Consider the following 21311-nt stretch of genomic DNA (forward strand, 5'->3'; position numbering starts at 1 on the left):
AATGGTGGGTGGGGTGGACAGATTCACCAAGTTGTCTAGATGCCATGGAAGACATGGCTTCTGTTTATAAGTCCCTATTAAAAGTTTCTTTCTTGATTTGTCATTATCCTTCTTTTGCATCCCAGTTTCCTTGGTCTTTGGAGGCAGGTTTGCTTAGAACTGCTAATGGAGGAACATGTTTTAAGTATAATATATCTGTTTAAATTATGTCAGTTATGGCCAGGCGCAGTGTCTCACGCCTGTAATCCCATAACTTTGGGAGGCCGAGGTGGGCAGATCATCTGAGGTCAGGAGTTCGAGACCAGCTTGGCCAACATGGTGAAACCCCCGTCTGTACTAAAAATACAAAAATAATTAGTTGGGCTTGGTGGTGCATGCCTATTATTCCAGCTACTAGGGAGGCTGAGGGAGGATAATTGTTTGAATCCGGGAGGCAGAGGTTGCAGTGAGCCAAGATTGTGCCACTGTACTCCAGCCTGGGTGACAGGGCAAGACTCCATCTTAAAAAAAAAGAAAAATTATGTCAGTTACAATATAAGTATAGTGGATGACAATTCAGACTATTGGAATATATTCATGAAGTTTACTATAGAATAGATACTATGTGCTAGATACTGCTCTAAGCACTTGACAAGTAGTCCTTATAATAACCCTTATACTCTTAAAACCATTTTTCAAAAGACAAAATGATGCCCAAAGATGTCAATTGCCCATGGTCTTACAGCTAAGATAGCTGCCTCTCTTCCTGAGATTTTTCTAGTAACGAATTCTACCATTCTTTGTAAATTATTGTTATCCCAAGTTCAACAAAGTGTTATTTTCCTGTTTGTTAACTTTATTCTTTTTTCTCCCCTGTAACACAGAGTCTCACTCCCATTGCCCAGACTGGATGTAGTGGCATGATCTCGGCTCACTGCAGCCTCCGCCCTTTGGGCTCAAGTAATCCTCCCACCTTAGCCTCCAGAGAAAATGGGATCACAGGTGAACACCACCAAAATAATTTTTGTATTTTTTGTAGAGGCGGAGTGTTGCCATGTTGCCCAGGCTGGAACTTTATTCCTAAGCATGCTTCCTTGATTTGGGGGTGAGGTAGAAAGCAGGAAGTGGAATATAAAACAGGAAGCGATTTGTGAGATAATGTACTTATTTTATGAAGCCATGGCATGATTCATGTTAGCTTTCTTCATGGTGTCCATCAGTGGCACTCACCTTCTGGAACATGGACAATTCAGGGTTTTGGGTTTTCTTTTCCTTTCCTTTCCTCTTATTTACTATTCCTCCTCACCGTCCCATGCTAGTCTCATATAAATGCTTCCACCATTTCCCAGTCAGCATGCAGTTCCTATACCTTCCTTATGGAAAAATTCTAGAGTCCCCAATATTCAGAGATTTAAGGGACCACAGATATCACAAATCCTCCCATTTTACAAAACAAGAAACTTGAGCTCAGAGTGGTGAAGGTACATCCTGAAGAAGTGACCATCCTCTAAATTTCCAGCAGCATGAGCACCAGGTCAGACATTTAGGACTAGCAAACACTCCAAACCATGCTCTCTGTACATGAGTTGCTCAGGAAAGGGCAATGTTCATTCAGTCCTACTGTTTGTCAGTGTACAAGTACAATCCACTCTAGGGATTTCATATAGAAGGAATTAAATAGAGGTAATTAGATAAACAGGTGATGAAAGAGTTGAGAAACCCCAGAGAGGGGGTGAGGGCAACCCACAGATAAGCTGCAGCAGAAAGTTGCCACCTCTGTCCTCTAGGAACAAAGGGAAGAGGTGATGCTGGAATCAAGCAGGAAGAGTGCAGGCTGGTAAGGCAGGAACTGAGGCCACCAGGAGAAAGGCTCTGTGGTAGGACTAAAGTCAAACTACCAAGGAGGCTGGAGAAGCCCCAGGAAACAAAGAAGAGAAATATCCTGCCCCACCATCATCATCCATCAGTGCCACCCATTGGCCAAATCTACTGGAAACTTGAGAGCAAGGAAACCTGGGAAATGTAGTTTCCAGTGAGATATAGCAGCATCAGAGAGTAAATGGGCAAGTGATAGAAACAAACAGAAATGCAAACACCACAAATATTTCTGCAATTTTAGATTATGACCCTGTACCTGCATGTGACCATGTACCTGCACTTATCAAAGTGCCCTAGAAAACACAGAGGTGCACTTCCATTTTTAAGGATGTCAGATCAAGAAGACAGTTCTGCCTTATTTTAAACAAGTTGTGATTTACCCAGTGTGGTAGGTATTCTCTAGGATGATCCCTGCCTCTGAGGGTTCATCCTCTGGTATTATCTCCTTTCCTGTGGGCTGCACCTAAGGACTTGCTTCTAACAAATAGAATATGTCAAAAATGATGTTGTGTCATCTTTGACATTAGGTCACACAAGGTTATGGCTTCTTTCTTGGTCCCTCTCACTGGCTCATTCTTTCGGAAGAAAGTCAGCTGCCATGTGGTGCATTGTCCTGTGGAGAGGCCCACATAGGGATTTGAGGTCTTTGGTCTAACAGCCCTGGAAATAATTGTATTCACTGAATCATGTGAATGAGCTTAGAAATGGATCAATTACATGTAGTTTGGATAGCATAGCAAACCACAGTAGTTTGGGCAACAAGGAATATCAATCTCAACCTGAGGCTCAGCTTTCGAGCTGAAGGTTAGAACTGAACTAAAAGTTAGATTCCTAATCACAGAGCCAGACGACCAGTCCACATATGCTGCACTATAACACAAATGTGGGCCCACCAGAAACTAGGAGCTCAACTCAGGTCCTACATGACTGAGTGCCACTGGGGCATCTGTGGCATGTGGCAGTAGGGCCTCCACATATTTAAACACTACCCAGTGCAAAAGTTTAGAAAAGTTTCTTTTGCTCCTTTAAAAATAGCTAATGTTAAATAGAGAGGAAAGAGAGATAGTGGGCAAAGAATGGACAACAGAAAGGGGGGCATAAATGGAAAATTACAGAGAGCTATTGGTTTGTGACTTTCATTAAGAGCATTTGAGAAGACGAGATACAAGGTGATTGGAATAATGATTAAGAAGTTAAATCCTAGTCCCTTAATGAAAGCCTATATCCACTCATTTCCACTGTCTACCACCTTCAGAGGTAATTTAATTCCTCTCGTGGCTTCTGCCTCTCTTGTCAGCAGGCACAGTGTTGCTTGTGCCAGCTGGAACTAGTGGGCAGAGGGTTGCAGATACACAGTGCTTGTTCTCCTGCAGCCTACAGAGCCCTGAGCCCAGGAAGGGGGTAGCCTGATGCACAGAGAGGCTGTGCTCCAGAAAGGGACCCACACACAGCCCGGGCTGTTCCTTTTCATAGAGAAAGCATGAGAGCAGACTTGATAAAGAGAATAAACATTTTCTGTGTGGGTGTCAGCTGAGAAAGCCAGCCTTCCAGCACCTGGGAACATTGGCTGATCCTCCCACAGGAAAAGAAGCAGCCATTGTTCCCAGTTCATTGCCAGGCAACCCAGAGAAAGTCCCTGGGGTCATTGGTTGAAGAGCTCTGCTTGTGTCTTCACAGTGCCTTTGCTCACTGCATTCCTAGCTATGCTGTTGCTGACAGTTCACATTGCCAGCATCACCATCCACCAGACGATGGTCACTTTCTCAGAAGGCCTCCCTGCCCCTCTGGGAATGGGAAAATGGTCAATGGAGGGCCTCACTGAGGTGACATTTAAGCGGGTATCTGCAAAGAGAGTGTTCTAGGCTTCCTCGTAAAATTTGGAGAGCAGACATGAAAACAGGGGAGGTGGCAAACAATATAGAAATATATGCAGTGGGTACAGATCATAGGAAAGAGTAGGGAACTTAAATGAGACCAGGAGTGTAGGGGTCATTTGAGACAGGGCCTTCTGGGAAGAAAAACAGCACAATAGAGTGACCCAATGTGCATGTGCTGGATGGAGTTGGGGAGTGGAGAGAGAGATAAGGATATCCTTACTAGGAAGGAGCAGAGAATATTTAAGGCAGTGGTGTGCTGATATATATTTACTGGCTCTTGAGGAACAAAACAAAAAACCCCTAGCATATGCTAGTCCCCATGCGCCAGTTTCAAACTACCAATGTTTGACTGCAGAGTAGAAAGGAAGGTAGGCTTTAAAATCACACATAGATCTTTAATTGGAGATCAGAGAAAATCATAATACCAAGGGCAGAAATATAACTCAGTGTGTGGATGTGGAAAAGCCATTGATCTGTTTTTGTGACCACACCTAAGGCCAACCAATTCAGAGCCCCAGCCTCTTCATCCTCAATCTGAAGGGACTGTGCTAAAAGTAATGGAAGATTCTTTCTGTGGTCTTCCATTGATTGTTTCCTTCCTCAGGGTCAATCTACCTAGGGCCTTCCTCATTTCTCTTTGCTCTGCCAAGTTTGCTCAGGTACCCAGTTGGGATGAATTCTCCATTTCCTCACTGCAGGTAGGAAGTCAAGTTGAACTAAAAGCAGAATGGGCAGAGTGGGGGGCATCCCTGTTTGGAAAGCCTCTGCTTCTGGAAAGGTGGCTCAGCTGAGTTACAAACACACATGCCGTCCACAGGGACTGCTGCTTCTGAACCTGGAGCTGACTTGGTGGGAGGTGAGTGGGTACACTCCACCACCATTCAACATTCCATGTCTACCAGGCTGACTCTTCTACAAGCTTCATTTAGCTATGGGGGCAAACTGCAACCAGAATCTGTTAGTACTTAGGTGTAAGATACCCAATTACTTCATTTTCTGCAGGTGGAAGCCAGCAAATCTCTGACAGAAATCCCAGCATTCTCTCCTGCTTTCACTTTTCCACATTTGAAAATGAGACAGACAGAAGATGGTCTTTATATAATTTTGCACATATTTATGTCAGGTTTTACAAGGAATATAGTGTTTTCTCATCTGCCATCTCATTTGATAGTTTTTCACAACTCTGGGAGGTATTATTATCTTATTTTACAAAAGAAAAATTTTGAGATGGCAGGTAGCTAATCCCATCAGACACTTGGTGAGTGGCAAAGCTGGAACAAAATCACGGGTATTTTGGCTTCAGATTCCTGTGTCTTTCCAGAATACCTGAGTGCATGTCTATGCAGGTATGTATGTGTGCGTGTGTAGACACACAAAACCCACTTATTACAGGTTTATTGTGTAGGCATTTTTGGTTTTTTTTGAAACAGGGTCTCGCTCTATTACCCAGAGCTGGAGCGCAGTGCTGCAATCACAGCTCACTGCAGCCTTCACCTTCAGGGCTCAAGCAATCCTCCCACCCCAGCCACGGAGTAGCTGGGACCACAAGTGCAGGCCCACCACGCAGAGTTAAATTTTACATATTTTGTAGAGATGAGGTTTCGCCATGTTGTCCAGGCTGCTCTCGAAATCCTGGGTTCAAGCCATCTGCCCAACTTGGCTTCCCCAAATGCTAGGATTACTGGCCTAAGCCACAGTAACTGGCAAGGTATTTCTTAAGAATAAATTGGGTGTTCCCTTCTTCCAACTCAGCCTATGATATTAAGGTGGCTGTCTTGTCAACTCCTGAAAATTCAGGGCCAGAATTGAAATTTCCATCCAGAGTAGGCCTCATGAATTCATCAGCCATTTCTCGAGTGACTACTATTTGCCACGCAGCATCAGGCACCATGCTGGGAGCTGGAATACAGCAGTGGACCATACAGGCCCTTAGCCACCAATACACACAGATTTTGTAAGAGTAACAGACAGTCTTAAAACCAGACCTTGACTGCAAATGAAAAAGGAGGCAAAAGAGGGCAGGCAGGTCAGGAGGATGTTTCCTAATCTCTATGCAAGGAAGGCAGGAAATGGCAATTTAACCAGGGAGGTAACCTAGGCAGAAAATTAATGACACATGCCTTCCTCTCCCTTTGCATTATCTTTTATTACCTCATGCCAGGCTGGAATTTGGGAAATCTGCTTCTATTACAATGTAGTATATACATTATACATTAAATAAGATTATGCACATTACAAATAAAATAATTTCAAAATTAAGAAATTACACACAGTACAATTAAAATTAAATTTAATTTCAAAACAAAATAATTTTATTTGTGGTGTTCTTTAGAGCACCAAGCAATTCACATACATGATCTTCATTCTCATAGTCTATTAAGGTTAAGTATTACCTCCATTTTAGAGGCGAAGAAATTAAGGTTCAAAACAACTAACTTGGTGATGGCCGTATAATTTTTAAGAACCTTGAGTCTAGCCCAAGAGTAACTGGAATTTCCTGTTCACTTACCACTATTCCAGCAGAATAGCACAGCAATTTCAATTTTGCAGTAAATCAGGGTTAATCATCCCAGAACTGTTTGATAGCAAAAGACTAAAAGAACTCAAGTGCCTACCAACAGTAGACAGGTTACATAAAATATAATGCATTTGCATAACGCAATACATGCAACTATGTACAGGAAGCTCTGTGTGTTCTCACAGGGAAAGTTCTCCAAGATAGATTGTTATGAAAAGGGCAAGTGCAGAACAGTGTATACAGTCTGATATCTGGGCAAGGATGAAAAAAGTGGATAACACGTATCATTCATTATTGACTGATATTAGCAGGAATGAATACTGGGCAGATACACAAGAAAAAGAAAAGTGATCACCTGGGGTAAGTTGAGGGGTGGATTCTTTCTATTTATCTTTTTACTTCAAATCGTTTGAACCCTGTGAATGTAATACTTATTTAAAAAATTAAACACATTTTGTACTCAGAAGAACTTCCCCTCAATAATATTCTTTCTCTTCATTTTACCCTCCTTATCCCCCCACACATGATGTAGAATGTTTTTAATTAAAAAATTTGCAGATGCAGAATCAATCAGTGATGTAGGAACACTGACACCATCCATCCACTTATTCCTTAGAATTGGTAGGTCTGGCAGGCACTCGGGATCCTGGCATCTCTCTGAAATGAGAAGTTTTTGCAACCTAAGAGAGAGAAGAAAAAGTAAATATATCTTGAAACCTCCTTCTTGGCCCTCCTTACACATACAGAAAAACTTACAGATTCTTTTCTTCATAATGAGTTAGCTTCTTTACAGATACCAGCCCTTCTCAATTTCTCAAATAACTCCCTATGGTGTAAAAGGACCTATCCAGGCTAGACACTTCAATGTTGCTCTTCAGATAGGATTGCCAGATTTGGCACATTAAAAATACTGAATGTCCAGTTAAATCTGAATTTCAGATATACAGCATATATATATATATATATTTAATGTATAGGATGCCTTATGCAGTATTTGGGTGTGCAGCGAGGGGCATACTTAAGCCATTATTTGTTGCCTGTTTGAAATTCAAATATAATTGCGTGTCCTGTATTTTATATGGTAAATTTATCCTCTGATTCCACCTGGAGGAGGCTAGTTAAGCACACTTGAACTTATTAGCCCAGGGACACAAAATGTACATAGCCCAGTGCAATCCAATAGAATTTTCTGTGATGATAGACATGTTTTATGTATGTGTATCCAATACAGTAGACACCAGTAACTTGAAATGTGGTGAGACTGAGAAACTGAATTTTTGATTTAATTATTTAAATTTAAAATATCACATGTGGCTAATGGCTACTATATTGGAGAGCAAAGCTCTAAAAAGAGTAATGTATCTCCCTTCAATTTAGCAACTGGGATTTAAGATCTAGTGATGGCTAAAATGACACATAACTCAGGAATACAATCCTAAGTCTCTGTAGCTTAGATAGTGACTACTCCATTTTTGCACAAAAATGTTTTGTTGTCAACATAATCATTCTGGTTTTTTTCCTCCTGTATTTACTGCAGACCTATTATATGGAAAGGATGTGAAGGTATAGGGTACAAGGTAAGGTAAAATTCTTCAACAAACTTATCTTAGTAGGTAAGAGTGTTAACTGAGTAATCTCAGCATTAGAATATAGAAGCTGGGGTCGGGCACAGTGGCTGAGGCCTGTAATCCCAGCTATTTGGGAGGCTGAGGCAGGCAGATCACTTGAGGCCCGGTGCTGGAGACCAGCCTGGCCAACATCTGAAACTCCGTCTACTAAAAATACAAAAACTAGCCAGGTGTGACAGCACGCACCTGTAATCCTAGCTAATTGGGAGGCTGAGGCAGGAGAATCACTTGAACCCGGGAGGCAAAGGTTGCAGTGAGCTGAGATTGCGCCACTGCACTCCAGCCTGGGCAACAGAGCTAAACTCTGTCAAGAAAGGAAGGAAGGGAGGGAGGGAGGGAGGGAGGAAGGAAGGAAGGAAGGAAGGAAGGAAGGAAGGAAGGAAGGAAGGAAGGAAGGAAAATAAAAGCTGGGAGGTTCCATTATCACAAAGCAAACATTAAGTGGATGAAACAGCATAAATTTGATCACACCCACCAGTTGTGTGACCATTTTCTTTTCATGATTTTAAGCAAACATCTATTAACCCTAGACCCAGAGTATATTAAAGAGAATTATTTTATGCATGATGCCAGCTAGCAGAGAACTGGCCCTTAAAAGAATTAACGATCTAGACAACTTAGAATTATCAGTATACATGATGTCTGGAAAGGTTAGTGTAGAAACTGGGAAAATGGTAAGAGTGTGGAAAACAAATGGGGTGTAATTCTAAACTTCACTGTGTTCCTGGTAGCTGGGTAAGGTGAGTAGGTAATGTATTAACAATGATTTATAGGAAGACATTTTTATATAGAAATTCAGATAATCACTCTGTGCCTACCTGAAATATAATCATTTTTATATAGAAATTATTTCTGGGCTAAAAAATATCTATTCTCTGGTTTATTTACCAGATACTTGGGTTCCCACTATGTGTCAGGCCCTCTGCTAGATGCTGGGACATAACAGTGAATGACTAGATCAGGTCCCCACTTTGCGGAGCTAGGTTTAATGGAAAGAGGCAAACAACAAGGAATCTGATAAATAAAACTTCAAACTGCATTTGAAAGAATCTAAACAGAATGAGTGATAGAACATAATTTGAGGTGGGAAATGGAGAAAGCTTACTTTTTTGTTTCTCTCTTTATACTTTTAAAAAATATACTTGGGCCGGGCGCGGTGGCTCAAGCCTGTAATCCCAGCACTTTGGGAGGCCGAGACGGGCGGATCACGAGGTCAGGAGATCGAGACCATCCTGGCTAACACGGTGAAACCCCGTCTCTACTAAAAAAAAAAAAAAAAAATTGGCCGGGCGAAGTGGCGGGCGCCTGTAGTCCCAGCTACTCGGGAGGCTGAGGCAGGAGAATGGCGTGAACCCGGGAAGCGGAGCTTGCAGTGAGCTGAGATCGCGCCACTGCACTCCAGCCTGGGCGACAGAGCGAGACTCCGTCTCAACAACAACAACAACAACAAAAAAAAAAATATATATATATATATATATACTTGCTCATTTTAACAGTTCACACAGAGATGTTTATAAAGGTTAACCTCTCCTCACCCCATTCTATTAGGTTGGTACAAACGTAATTGCAGTTTTTACCAGTGAAAGTAATGGTAAGAACCACAATTACTTTTGCACCAACTTAGTTTCAGCTCTCTGAGATAATTAATGTGATAGGTTTTCTTCCATACAGTTCTCTCTTTACTCTCATCAGTTGTGTGTGTGATTTTGTTTTACCGGATTATTGTTGTGGGTAGCTGTGTAACATTCCACAGTATAAATGGATGTCTCACTATGTCAACAGTATTCTTATTTATAGTTACTTAAATATTTTACATGTATAATTAGTTTTTTTTTTTTTTTCCTCATCACAGTTTTGATTTGTTTTTTTTGTTTTGTTTTCAGACAGTGTCTCACTCTGTTGCCCAGGCTGGAGTGCAGTGGCACGGTCTCGGCTCACTGTAACCTCTGCCTCCTCAGTTCAAGCTATTCTCCTGCCTCAGCCTACCAAGTAGCTGGGATTACAGGCATGTGCCACCATGCCTGGCTAATTTTTGTATTTTTAGTAGAGATAGGGTTTCACCATGTTGGCCAGGAGGGTCTCAAACCCCTGACCTCAAGTGATTCACTCGCCTCAGCCTCCCAAAATGCTAGAATTACAGACATGAGTCACCGCACCCGACCTCTCGTGACAGTTTTGAAAGAGACCTTACATATGTAACCTTACCTAGTGGGGCCTTTATTCTATTGTTGACACTCTCCCTTTCCAAATGTCTATTAATAAAATTTAATAGACATTGCCAGGAAAACTTCTGAAAAATTATATGACAATGGCAATTCTTCCTCATCCTTCACAGTCCTGAGTATTACTGGCTTTAGTGGTTGTCTATTCATAGGTAAGAAATGGTATCCCAGGCTAGGCGCGGTGGCTCACGCCTGTAATTCCAGCACTTTGGGAGCCTGAAGTGGGTGGATCATCTGAGGTCAGGAGGAGTTTGACACCAGCCTGGCCAACATGGTGAAACCCTATCTCTACTAATAATACAAAAATTAGGCTGGGTGCGGTGGTTCACGCCTGTAATCCCAGCACTTTGGGAGGCCGAGGTGGGCGGATCATGAGGTCAAGAGATCGAGACCATCCTGGCCAACCAACATGGTAAAACCCCATCTCTACTAAAAATACAAAAATTAGCTGAGCGTGGTAGTAGGCGCCTGTAGTCCCAGCTACTCGGGAGGCTGAGGCAGGAGAATCGCTTGAACCCAGGGGGGTAGAGGTTGCAGTGAGTCGAGATCACACCACTGCACTCCAGCCTGGGTAGCTGAGCAAGACTCTGTCTCAAAAAGAAATACTATCCCTTTGTTGTATTAATATGCATAATTTTGAATTACTAGGAAGGTTTTTTGTTTCTTGTTTTTCATATGTATTGGCCATTTGAATTTAATACATGATATAAAATTCCATTTAATCGGTTTTTATATTATGTTGTTTGCCTTTTTACTAACATTTCCAGTTCGTTCTTGTAAATTGAGGTTACTAACCCTGTATATATTTTGAAAATCCTTTATCCCAATTTATTGCTCTTTCTACAACTCTCTTTACATATATTCTGTCTTAGACCACTTTTGGACCTATCTACTTTGTGTCCTTTCCTATAATGGCTTTTGTGTTTCCTCCTCACTTAGTAAAGACACTCTCCCACCACCATTTCCAAACACATACACACACAAATTGATTTTTAATCCATTTAGGTAGGTTTATTGTAGATAGGCTTGTCTGAAACAGAGCTAAGACCTGATGAGTGAAAATGAGCTCACCAGAAGAAAAATCAAAGAACAGGCATTTCCGAGACTGAGGCCAATAAGGTAAATGTCTTAAATCAGCAGAGTTTAGCTGCTTGATGGGAAAAGAGACCAGAGTGGTTGGAACAGCAAAGGAGAACAGTAGAAGAGGTGAACAGAGGTCAGAGGTGGTCACTGAGTGGGTCCTCAAGTCATGGTAAGGAGTATGGAGAAGGAATTATTGAATATGTAGGTGACGTGACTCACAGATAACTTTGGATTTGTAGAGATGAAGGAAATGTAGCAAGTGCCACTCTTAGAATGTTGATTTGAGTAAATGGTAGTGTCAGTTATTGAACTGGGAAGAACTGGAAGGGATAACAGGCTTAAGGAGCACAATGTTTATTCCTGTGTCTTGGAAGTGTTTAGGGTGAAAGACCTATTAGAGTTCTAAATGGAGATGTCAAATGAAAATGTGGCTACACACATCTGAATTTCAGAAAAAAGGTCAGGCTGGAGATGTAAAATTGGAAGTTTACTGCATATAGACAGTCTTTGGAACCGTTGTACTGATGAATCTATTAACTAGACAGAGCAAAGACTAGGGACCAGAGCCAAGCTACAAGTTTCTAAAATTTAGAGCATAGTACAGTCTGGTCATTTTGAGGTGAATACTTAATGACAGAACAATTTGCTGAAGTGTAAATTTAGAGCCCTACACTTTCAGCTCTGATTATTAATGAATACAAGAAAGAATGGATATGGTTATCTGCCTGGTGTCTGTGAAATAATTTAAGCCAGGAAGAGATCCTCACCAGAAACTGACTATGCTGGCAACTTGGATTTTAGACTTCCAGCCTGCAGAATTGTTAGAAAATAAATGTCTACCGTTTAAGCCACCAGTCTGTAGTATTTTGTTATGGCTGCCCAAGCTGACTAAAACAGGTTTTGGTACCCAGACGCGGGATGCTGCAACAACAAATACCTAAACACGGGGAAGTGGCTTGGGAAATTGGTGATGGGTAAAGGCTAGAAGAGTTTGAGGTTCATACTAGAAAAAGCCAATTGTTAAGGGACTATTGATAGAAATATGGACATTAAAGGCAATTCTGGCAAAGGATCAGAAAGGAAGACAGCTGGAAAGAAAGCTTCCATTTTCATAGAAACTTAGATTTATAACGATCATGAATAGAATATGGTTAAATATGTTGGTTAAAATATGGAAATTAGGCCAGGCGTGGTGGCTAACGTCTGTAATCCCAGCACTTTGAGAGGCTGAAGGGGGCAGATCACGAGGTCGGGAGTTTGAGACCAGCCTGGCCAATATGGCAAAATCCCATCTCCACTAAAAATACAACAATTAGCTGGGCATGGTGATGTGCTCCTGTAGTCCCAGCTACTCCGGAGGCGGAGGCAGAAGAATTGCTGAAACCCAGGGCGGGGTGGGGGTGGAGGTTGCAGTGAGACAAGCAAGATCGCACCACTGCACTCCAGTCTGGGAGACAGAGCTCCGATCTCAGATGAAAATGAGGGACAGGTTATTGGAAACTGTAGAAATCGCTGTTCTTGTTATAATGTGTCAAGAACTTGGCTGAATTACGCTCTAGCGTTTACTGGAAAGAACTTACAAGCAGTAAAACTGGATATTTAGCAGAAGAGATGTCTAAGAAAAGTATTGAAGGTGTGGTTTAGGTCCTCCTTATTGCTTATAGTAAAATGTGAAAGGAAATAGCTGAAATAAAGAAAGAATTTTTAAGCAAAACACAATCATAACTTGGAGATTTGGGATAGATTTCTCAATCTATATTGTAAACATTGAGAAAGCTTTTCTTGAAGAGGTATGGTTGAACAATCTTTTCTTTTTCTTTTTTTTTTTTAATTTTTGAGACAGGGTCTGGCTATATCATCCAGGCTGGAATACAGTGGCACAATCTCAGTTCAGTGCAACCTTTGCCTTCAGGCTCAAGCAATCCTCCCACCTTAGCCTCCCAAGTAGCTGGGACTACAGGAGCTCATCACCATGCCCAGCTAATTGCACCACCACACCCTGGCTAATTTTTTGTTGCTGTTGATTATAGAAATGGGGTTTTTACATGTTGCCCAGGCTGGTCTCTAACTCCTGAGCTCAAGTGATCTGCCCTCCTCGGTCTCCCAAAGTGTTGGGATTACAGGCTTTCGTGAGACATTGAGCCTGACCTGAACAACCACTTGATAAAGAGATAATGGGTGTGACCCAAGGATTTAATCAGCCATCTCAGCAGGAGCTATGAAGAGAGATGGGATTATTCCAGCAGAGACACTGCCAATTTGAACTAAAGTAGGCAGCAAAACCAGAAAGGAACAAAGGAAGGTTGTCGACTTTTTGAATTGTATAGAACAGGATCATAGAGCTATCTGGCTGTCAATGTGTACTACTCTTTAAGAAAAGGAAAGACTGACCCACCAAAGGCAATTTATGAGATCATTAGGGCTGCCACTTTTTTTTTTTTTTTTTTGAGGTAGAGTCTCACTCTGTCACCCAGGCTGTAGGGCAGTGGTGCAATGTCAACTCACTGCAATCTCCACCTCCCAGGTTCAAGGGATTCTCCTGCCTCAGCCTCCCGAGTAGCTGGGATGACAGGCTCTAAATCTGTAGCCTTCCGAGTAGCGTGCCAGCCACCACACCCAGCTAATTTTTGTATTTTTAGTAGAGATGGGGTTTCACCATGTTGGTCAGGCTAGTCTGGAACTCCTGACCTCAAGTGATCCACTCTCATTGGCCTCCCAAAGTGCTGGGATTACAGGCAGGAGACATCAGGGCTGCCACTTTGATTTAAGACTCAGAGAGTATAGATGGGATAGGGTGGGGGTGGGAACAGGTAGTCAAGGCTGACTCTACCTCAAAGGTAGAGTAGAGAAGATGACTACCATCTTCTTCAAAGATGCCTTGAAGAACTGGGCGGGAGAGTCCCTCACAGATGGCTGCCTGTGCGGGACCCCACCAAACTGAAAGAGTGAGACTTCAGGCAGGGCAGATGGAGTAGGCCACCCACAGAGCCAGAGGTAACACTGCGACAGCACTGGGCCTGAAAGTGAGGACATCAAGCCAAAGAGAGTTTTTCCTAAGACCGAATATAATTTGCCTTGCCAGGTTTTGGACTTGATTAGGACACATTACACCTTCCTTCTTTCCTATTTCTCCATTTTCTAATGGGAATGTCTTTTATGTCTGTTTCACCATTGTACCTCAGAAGCATGTAACATTTCTGGTTTCACAGGTTCAAAGCTGGAAAGCAATTTTGTCTCGGGATGAATCGCACATTGAGTCTCACCCATAACCTGATTTAGATGATTTTTTAGATGACACTTTGAACTTTAGAATTGACGCTAGAATGAGTTAAGACTTTCAGGGGGCTGTTGGGATGGAATTTTTTTTTATTTTTATTTTTTGAGGACTCTAGCTCTGTTGCCCAGGCTGGAGTGCAGTGGCGTGATCTCAGCTCATTGCAAGCTCCGCCTCCCGGGTTTATGCCATTCTCCTGCCTTAGCCTCGAGTAGCTGGGACTACAGGCGCCCGCCACCAGGCCCGACTAATTTTTTTGTGTTTTAGTAGAGACGGGGTTTCACCGTGTTAGCCAGAATGGTCTCGATGTCTTGACCTGGTGATCCGCCCACCTTGGCCTCCCAAAGTGCTGGGATTACAGGTGTGAGCCATTGCGCCCGGCCAGGATGGAATAAATTTATCTTGTATGGGAGAAGGACACACATTTTGGCAGGCCAGGGACAGAATGTTATGGACTAAATTGTGTCCCCCAAAATTCATTTATTAAAACCCTAAACCCCAATGTGACTGTATTTGGAGATAGGGCCTGTAGGAGGTACATAAAACTAAAGGTCATAGGATAGGGCCCTAATCCCACTGGGGCTGGTGTCCTTATAGAAGGTAAGGAGACACTTAGAGCTCTCTCTCCAGTCAGGAAGCAAGGAAACACCATATAAACACACAGTGATGGCAGCTGTCTGTAAGCCAGGAACAGATTCTCACCATACACTATGTTGGTACCTTGATCTTAAACTTCCAGGCTCCAAAAGTGTGAGAAAACGAATTTCCATTCCAAGCCTCTTAGATATGGGAAAGAAGATTCTGTTGTTTAAGTGATCCAGTCTCTGGTATTTTGTTATGGCAGCCTGAATAGGCTAAGACGATGAAGGATGTGGTAAAACTTTAGGTCCCAACCACATACCAAAGAGGCTGGAATGTAGCACACTTTCTTCTTTCAACTGTAGGCAATGTGCACAAGTTCTAAATCGTAAGACATGTTGGCTCCTTTACTCTGCCCAAACTACAAATCAAAATCAAACAACTGTAATATAATAACATCCAATGAAGTTCTGACACTTCTTTAACATGACTACACTAATTCAATGCCAGAAAATTCATTTTATTTTGAAATCTACATGCCATATTCCAATTTCTGTTTAAGGTACAATGGTTATATTTATTCTTTTTAATATAGATTTATCAGGCTGGGCACGGTGGCTCACACTTGTAATCCTAGCACTTTGAGAGGCTGAGGTGGGTAAATCACCTGAGGTCAGGAGTTCGAGAGAAGGCTGGTCAATATGGTGAAACCTGTCTGTAGTATACATACAAAAATTAGCTGGGCATGGTGGTGCACGCCTGTAGTCCCAGTTACTAGGGAGGCTGAGGTAGGAGAATTGCTTGAACCTGGGAGCACGAGGTTGCAATGAGTGGAAATTGCACCAATACACTCCAGCCTGGGTGACAGAGCAAAATAATAAATAAATAAATAAAATAGAATTATCTGTTTATCAATAATATAGTTTTTTCTAGGTGTAAATATAGGTAATGACTGTCTTTTAGTACATTTTCTCATGATGCTCCTCTTACTTGGTTTGGTACAATATTAAGTAGTGAAATAGAGAATCCTGTCGCTACATATGAACCCTTATTCCATTTGCTCATCTCCAATACACATGGAAAATTCTCAAATTGCTAATAATGTTGTGATACACATGCATTATATTTAACAGGAATATATAAATTTATAATTATAATTTAGGATCAACAGATGGCAAACCTTTAGGTTTGTATTTAACCTTAAAATACAATTTTTTAAAATTAGTTATAAAATTTCTAATACTTTCTTTTTTGTGACCTCAAGGGGAAAATATAATTCTTATAAAAAAAGAGTTCAAATGATTTACAGAATAAAAAAAGTGAATGGAGATGATGGATGAATTAAAGGAAAGGATATTGCTACATAGATTATTTGGAAATTTAAAAAGGGAAATTACAACTGCTGATTTTGTGTTAACTGATCTGCTTTGTTCAGGATATCTTATGTACCAAAAAATGATTTTATCTCAGTAAATTCCTGAGATAAACTTTTGTCCCTGGTGCCTTTGGTAATTGGGAGACCTCTAGGTTTAGCATTCTCATCCACTCACCCCAATTTAAATAGTCCTCCCCAGGGCCATTCAGGCAAGGTAGATGAAAACTTGCTCAAGAGTTGGAATCCAATTTAAGCTACCGAAATTCATTGCTCAATAGAGAATTTTCCCCAGAAGTAACTAGGGCTTTTGGATATAACAGTGGCATTTCAAAGTAGAACGTAAAGTATTTTGGAGATAAGGAGACAGGACAGAGCTATGAGGAATATCCTTTGCTTAGGGAGTAGGCCCTTAGCAGTACCTCTTAGGTAAGAACTGGTTAACTGGCACTTTCTGTTTCTCTGAAGTTTCCAGAACAAACTGCCAATGCAATTTGGATTTTCAGAGTAGATTTTCTTTTTTGTTGTTGTTGTTACTTTTTTTTTTTTGGAGACAGTCTCACTCTGTCGTCCAGGCTGGAGTGCTGGAGTGCAGTGGTGCCATCTCGGCTCACTACAACCTCCCCCTCCTATGTTCAAGTGATTCTCTTGCCTCAGTCTCCCGAGTAGCTGGGACTATAGGCGTGCACCAGCATGCCCAGCTAATTTTTGTATTTTTTAGAGATGGGGTTGGTTTTCTTTTTTTGAGATGGAGTTTCACTTTGTCGCCCAGGCTGCAGTGCAGTGGTGGCATGATCTCGGCTCACTAAAACCTTCACCTACTGGGTTCAAGTGATTCTTCTGCCTCAGCCTCCTGAGTAGCTAGGACTACAGGCACTGCTGGGACTACAGGCGCCTACAGGTGAACCCAACCATGTCTGACTAATTTGTGTAGTTTTATTAGAGACGAGGTTTTGCCATGTTGGCCAGGTTGGTCTCGAACTCCTGACCTCAGGTGATCTACCCACCTCAGCCTCCCCAAGTGCTGGGATTACAGATGTGAGACACCATACCTGCCTTAGAAGACATTTTCTATTGGAAAGAGAAAACATGATTAGCAACCTATTAGTTTAGTGTTTAATACTTAATGTCTTCCTTAGTAATAAACTAAGTCTAGAACAAAGTGCTTCCTGGCTGCCTAGTCATTGATTCATTCGGTTTCACATTTTCTCAATGCCCAACAACCAAGTGTCTCTTGTATGCCAAGTTCTATGCTGATTATCAGTAATTGAAAGAGGGGGTCCAGATCTTAAGTACTGCTTAAAATGAAAGCCTCTAGGTTAACAAACTTAACAATGTTTCACTACTAACAGACCAAATACAAAATCTTGTTATTGGTGCCCAGAGAATTGAAATTCGTTTTCTCTCCTTTTCTCACTCACCACAATAAGTCAGTTGCGCCAAGTCCTGTAGCTCTTCACTGAGCCATCTTCTCACCTGTCCCCTTGTTTCATTTGTCACACCCTAAATAAAAATTGTACTGGCTTTTTTTTTTTCTGGATTTACAGTGTTAATACATTGTCAAGATTTACCTCTTCATGTGGATTCCCGGGGGAAAATTACCTTTCCTTCTTCTCTTAAATTCTTCAGAGGTTAGAAAGCCATTAATAACATTCTGGTATGTGGACAAAGTTTACCCATTATGTATGGATGTTTTACTCTTTTTTATTTTTCTGACAATAATCTCTTAAGGAGGTGTGGTTATAGAATAGCCAGCTGTTATAAGTACTGTTTTTCTGGCCTTGGAACTTTTTAAAAGCCGTTTCTTAGTTTGCTCATCTCAAAATTCGGAATAAGGATAAAACCTATTTCTAAGATTGTTGGATTAAATGAATTAACATACTGGAAGCTCATGAAATGTGCCTGGCACACAGTAGTGCCTAATAAACCATCTCTCTTATTTAGCCTGTTTTCTGATTTCAGAATCTACACTTGCTGAGCCAGATTCTTTTCATTTCAAGGTGAGCAAAAGCATACAAGGAAGAGGAGGAGGAGGCAGGAGAGCTGGAATCAAAGGCAATTTGGCCTGGAAATGAAAAGGATTCCAAGGCCCATATAAAGCAGTTCTCCGGCCAGGCGCGGTGGCTCAAGCCTGTAATCTCGGCACTTTGGGAGGCCGAGACGGGCGGATCACGAGGTCAGGAGATCGAGACCATCCCGGCGAACACGGGGAAACCTCGTCTCTACTAAAAAAAAATACAAAAAAAATAGCCAGGCGAGGTGGCGGGAGCCTGTAATCCCAGCTACTCGGGAGGCTGAGGCAGGAGAATGGCGTAAACCCGGGAGGCAGAGCTTGCAGTTAGCTGAGACCCGGCCACTGCACTCCAGACCGGGAGACAAAACAAGACTCCGTCTCAAAAAAAAAAAAAAAAAAAACAAATTCTCGGACATACAGGAAATGCTGGGAGGAAAAAATTCGGTCCTCTCAGCCCAAGAACCATGTGAAACCAGACCTTCCTCAATCTGATGACTCTCAGCCCAACTGCCCATTAGAATCGTTGTAATTTAAAAATATCCTCGGAAAATTCTAACATGTGGCTATCAAAGGTGATCATTTGCTTTTATGCTACTTTGTTTTCTCACAAACGGGACGTCCAACCCTTTTCCTTTGAGGGTAGTTGTAGGGAAAGGAGTGGGTGGAAGGAGGAAAGAGCGGAAAAGGCTGGACCCGCCCCAAGCCGGTGTCAGTATCTGGGAAGTGGGAGGAGCGCCAGCAGTAAACAGCCTCTGCTTGGATTATTATCTCCTGCCCACACACTCGGATTTGAAGGCTCAAAACGAAACAATGCAAAACGTTTCAGTTGAATTCCAGAAGCGTTAGACTAAATGACTGGGTCTGTTTGGCCAGTCTGAGGAGCTGGGCGCTGAGGCGTAGGCAAGACTCAGCCCGCCTAGACTTCCCTGCCCACTTAATTCCGATCAAAGTAGAAACCGGCCGGGCGCGGTGGCTCACGCCTGTAATCCAAGCACTTTGGGAGGCAGAGGCCGGCGGATCACCTGAGGTCGGGAGACCAGCCCGGCTAACATGGTGAAACTCCGTTTCTACTAGTGGCGGGCGTCTGTAATCCCATCTACTAGGGAGGCTGAGGCTGAGGCAGGAGAGTCGTCTGAACCTGGGAGGCGGAGTTTGCATGCAGTGAGCCGAGATCGCGCCACTGCACTCCAGCTTGGGCAACGAGAGCAAAACTCCATTTCAAAAAAGCAAACAGACAAAAAGCGCAGAAACCGAGATCCAGAAGAAAACCTCGGCGAGACTCAGAATCCAGGAAAACAGGTCCCTAGAAATTCGCCCACGGTCCCAGATCTCCATTTCTTGTGGGTGGGGCAGCTGTTACCAGACAGAAGCAAAGGTTTTCTTTTTGGGGGACGGTGTCTCACTCTGTTGACTAGGCTGGAGGACAGTGGCACGATCTCGGCTTACTGCAACCTCCCTCCCAGGCTCAAGCGACTCTCCTGAGTCAGCCTCAAGAGTAGCTGCAATTGAAAGGTATGTGCCACCACGCCCGACTAGTTTTTGTAATATTTTTTTAGTAGAGACGAGTTTCATCATGTTGGCCAGGCTAGTGTCGAACTCGTGACCTCAGGTGATCTGCGCCCCTCGGCCTCCCAAAGTGCTAGGATTAGAGGGGTGAGCAGAAAGCAAAGGTTTTTGAGTGGCCACAGGCCCCAGTCTCCTTTTCTGGCCGTGCTGGAAACCTAGACGTTTGAGTCTCTTAAAATAAAACAGCACGTTGCGTGTCAGGCATCGCTCTAGATTAGGGACATTAGTCTGTTTTTTAGACACCTTTCAACTTCCTGGTTAACTTTTAGACAGTATACCCTGCACTTTAGAAGAAATGGAACCTAGAAAGTGAGGCTGCCTACAGCCTAAATGAGAAGAAAATAGAAGGGGGACTAGTTGGAGGGCCGAACAAGGTTACCGTCACGCTGCAGTTTTACCTTCAATTTACATCTTTAAAGTAATCAGTTTTTAGATCACCAGGTATCCCTGGCATGTAAACTAGTTAGGCACCATCTATGGTCGATATTATAAAACACTAACTAGACTATTTAGTTAGAATATGATAGTACATGCGAACATTAGATCCGTAACTGACCTTTAATACATACAGACAGACCAATCTTTAGTAACACCGTTCCCCAAAAAACTGAAAAGCGGAATACACGTTGCTCCAGATTGGGATAGAATTAACTTACCTTAGTACCTTTTTTCCTTGTACGTACAAGCAGTGAGGTTAGCTCTTCCTCTGAAACGGTAGGGGGGCTCTGAAAAGAGCCTTTGGGTTTGATAGCGTTTCCGGAAACTCAAATACCTGTCAAATCACTTGCCCTTAGCCTTGTGGTGACTCTCGGTTTTCTTAGGCAAAAGCACGGCCTGGATGTTAGGAAGGACGCCGCCCTGAGCAATTGTCACCCGGCCTAGCAGCTTGTTGAGCTCCTCGTCGTTACGGATGGCCAGCTGCAAGTGGCGAGGGATGATGCGGGTCTTCTTGTTGTCGCGAGCCGCGTTGCCGGCCAGCTCCAAGATCTCGGCAGTCAGGTACTCCAACACCGCAGCCAGGTACACCGGCGCGCCGGCCCCGACCCGCTCTGCGTAGTTGCCTTTGCGGAGCAGGCGATGCACTCGGCCCACCGGGAACTGGAGACCAGCGCGAGAAGAGCGGGATTTCGCTTTGGCGCGAGCTTTGCCTCCCTGCTTACCGCGTCCAGACATCTCAATAAAAAAAAACAGCACCAAAACAAGCAGTCTAAGCTCAGGAGAAAACAAACAAAATCGAGAAATGTGTAAAACATGGCTGCTTTTATAGGTAGTTGCTGGGGAGTAAATCCGACTTTTCGATTGGTCGGTAGAAAATACTAGT

General features: G+C 42.8%; 1 protein-coding gene across 1 annotated transcript; it reads right to left on the minus strand.

Annotated features, from left to right (window-relative positions):
• Window positions 1–5855: 5855 nt before the first annotated feature.
• Window positions 5856–21247, minus strand: LOC117086835 (histone H2A type 1-C). The gene is made up of 2 exons (XM_033216448.1): window positions 20647–21247; window positions 5856–6932 (listed from the first exon to the last, which is right to left on the minus strand). The coding sequence occupies exon 1, from the start codon at window positions 21161–21163 to the stop codon at window positions 20771–20773; it is 393 nt and encodes a 130-aa protein (XP_033072339.1). The 5' UTR covers window positions 21164–21247; the 3' UTR covers window positions 5856–6932; window positions 20647–20770.
• Window positions 21248–21311: the final 64 nt, after the last annotated feature.

Source organism: Trachypithecus francoisi, unplaced genomic scaffold (genome assembly GCF_009764315.1).
Source record: "Trachypithecus francoisi isolate TF-2019V2 unplaced genomic scaffold, Tfra_2.0 Lachesis_group10, whole genome shotgun sequence".
Classification (NCBI taxonomy): domain Eukaryota; kingdom Metazoa; phylum Chordata; class Mammalia; order Primates; family Cercopithecidae; genus Trachypithecus; species Trachypithecus francoisi.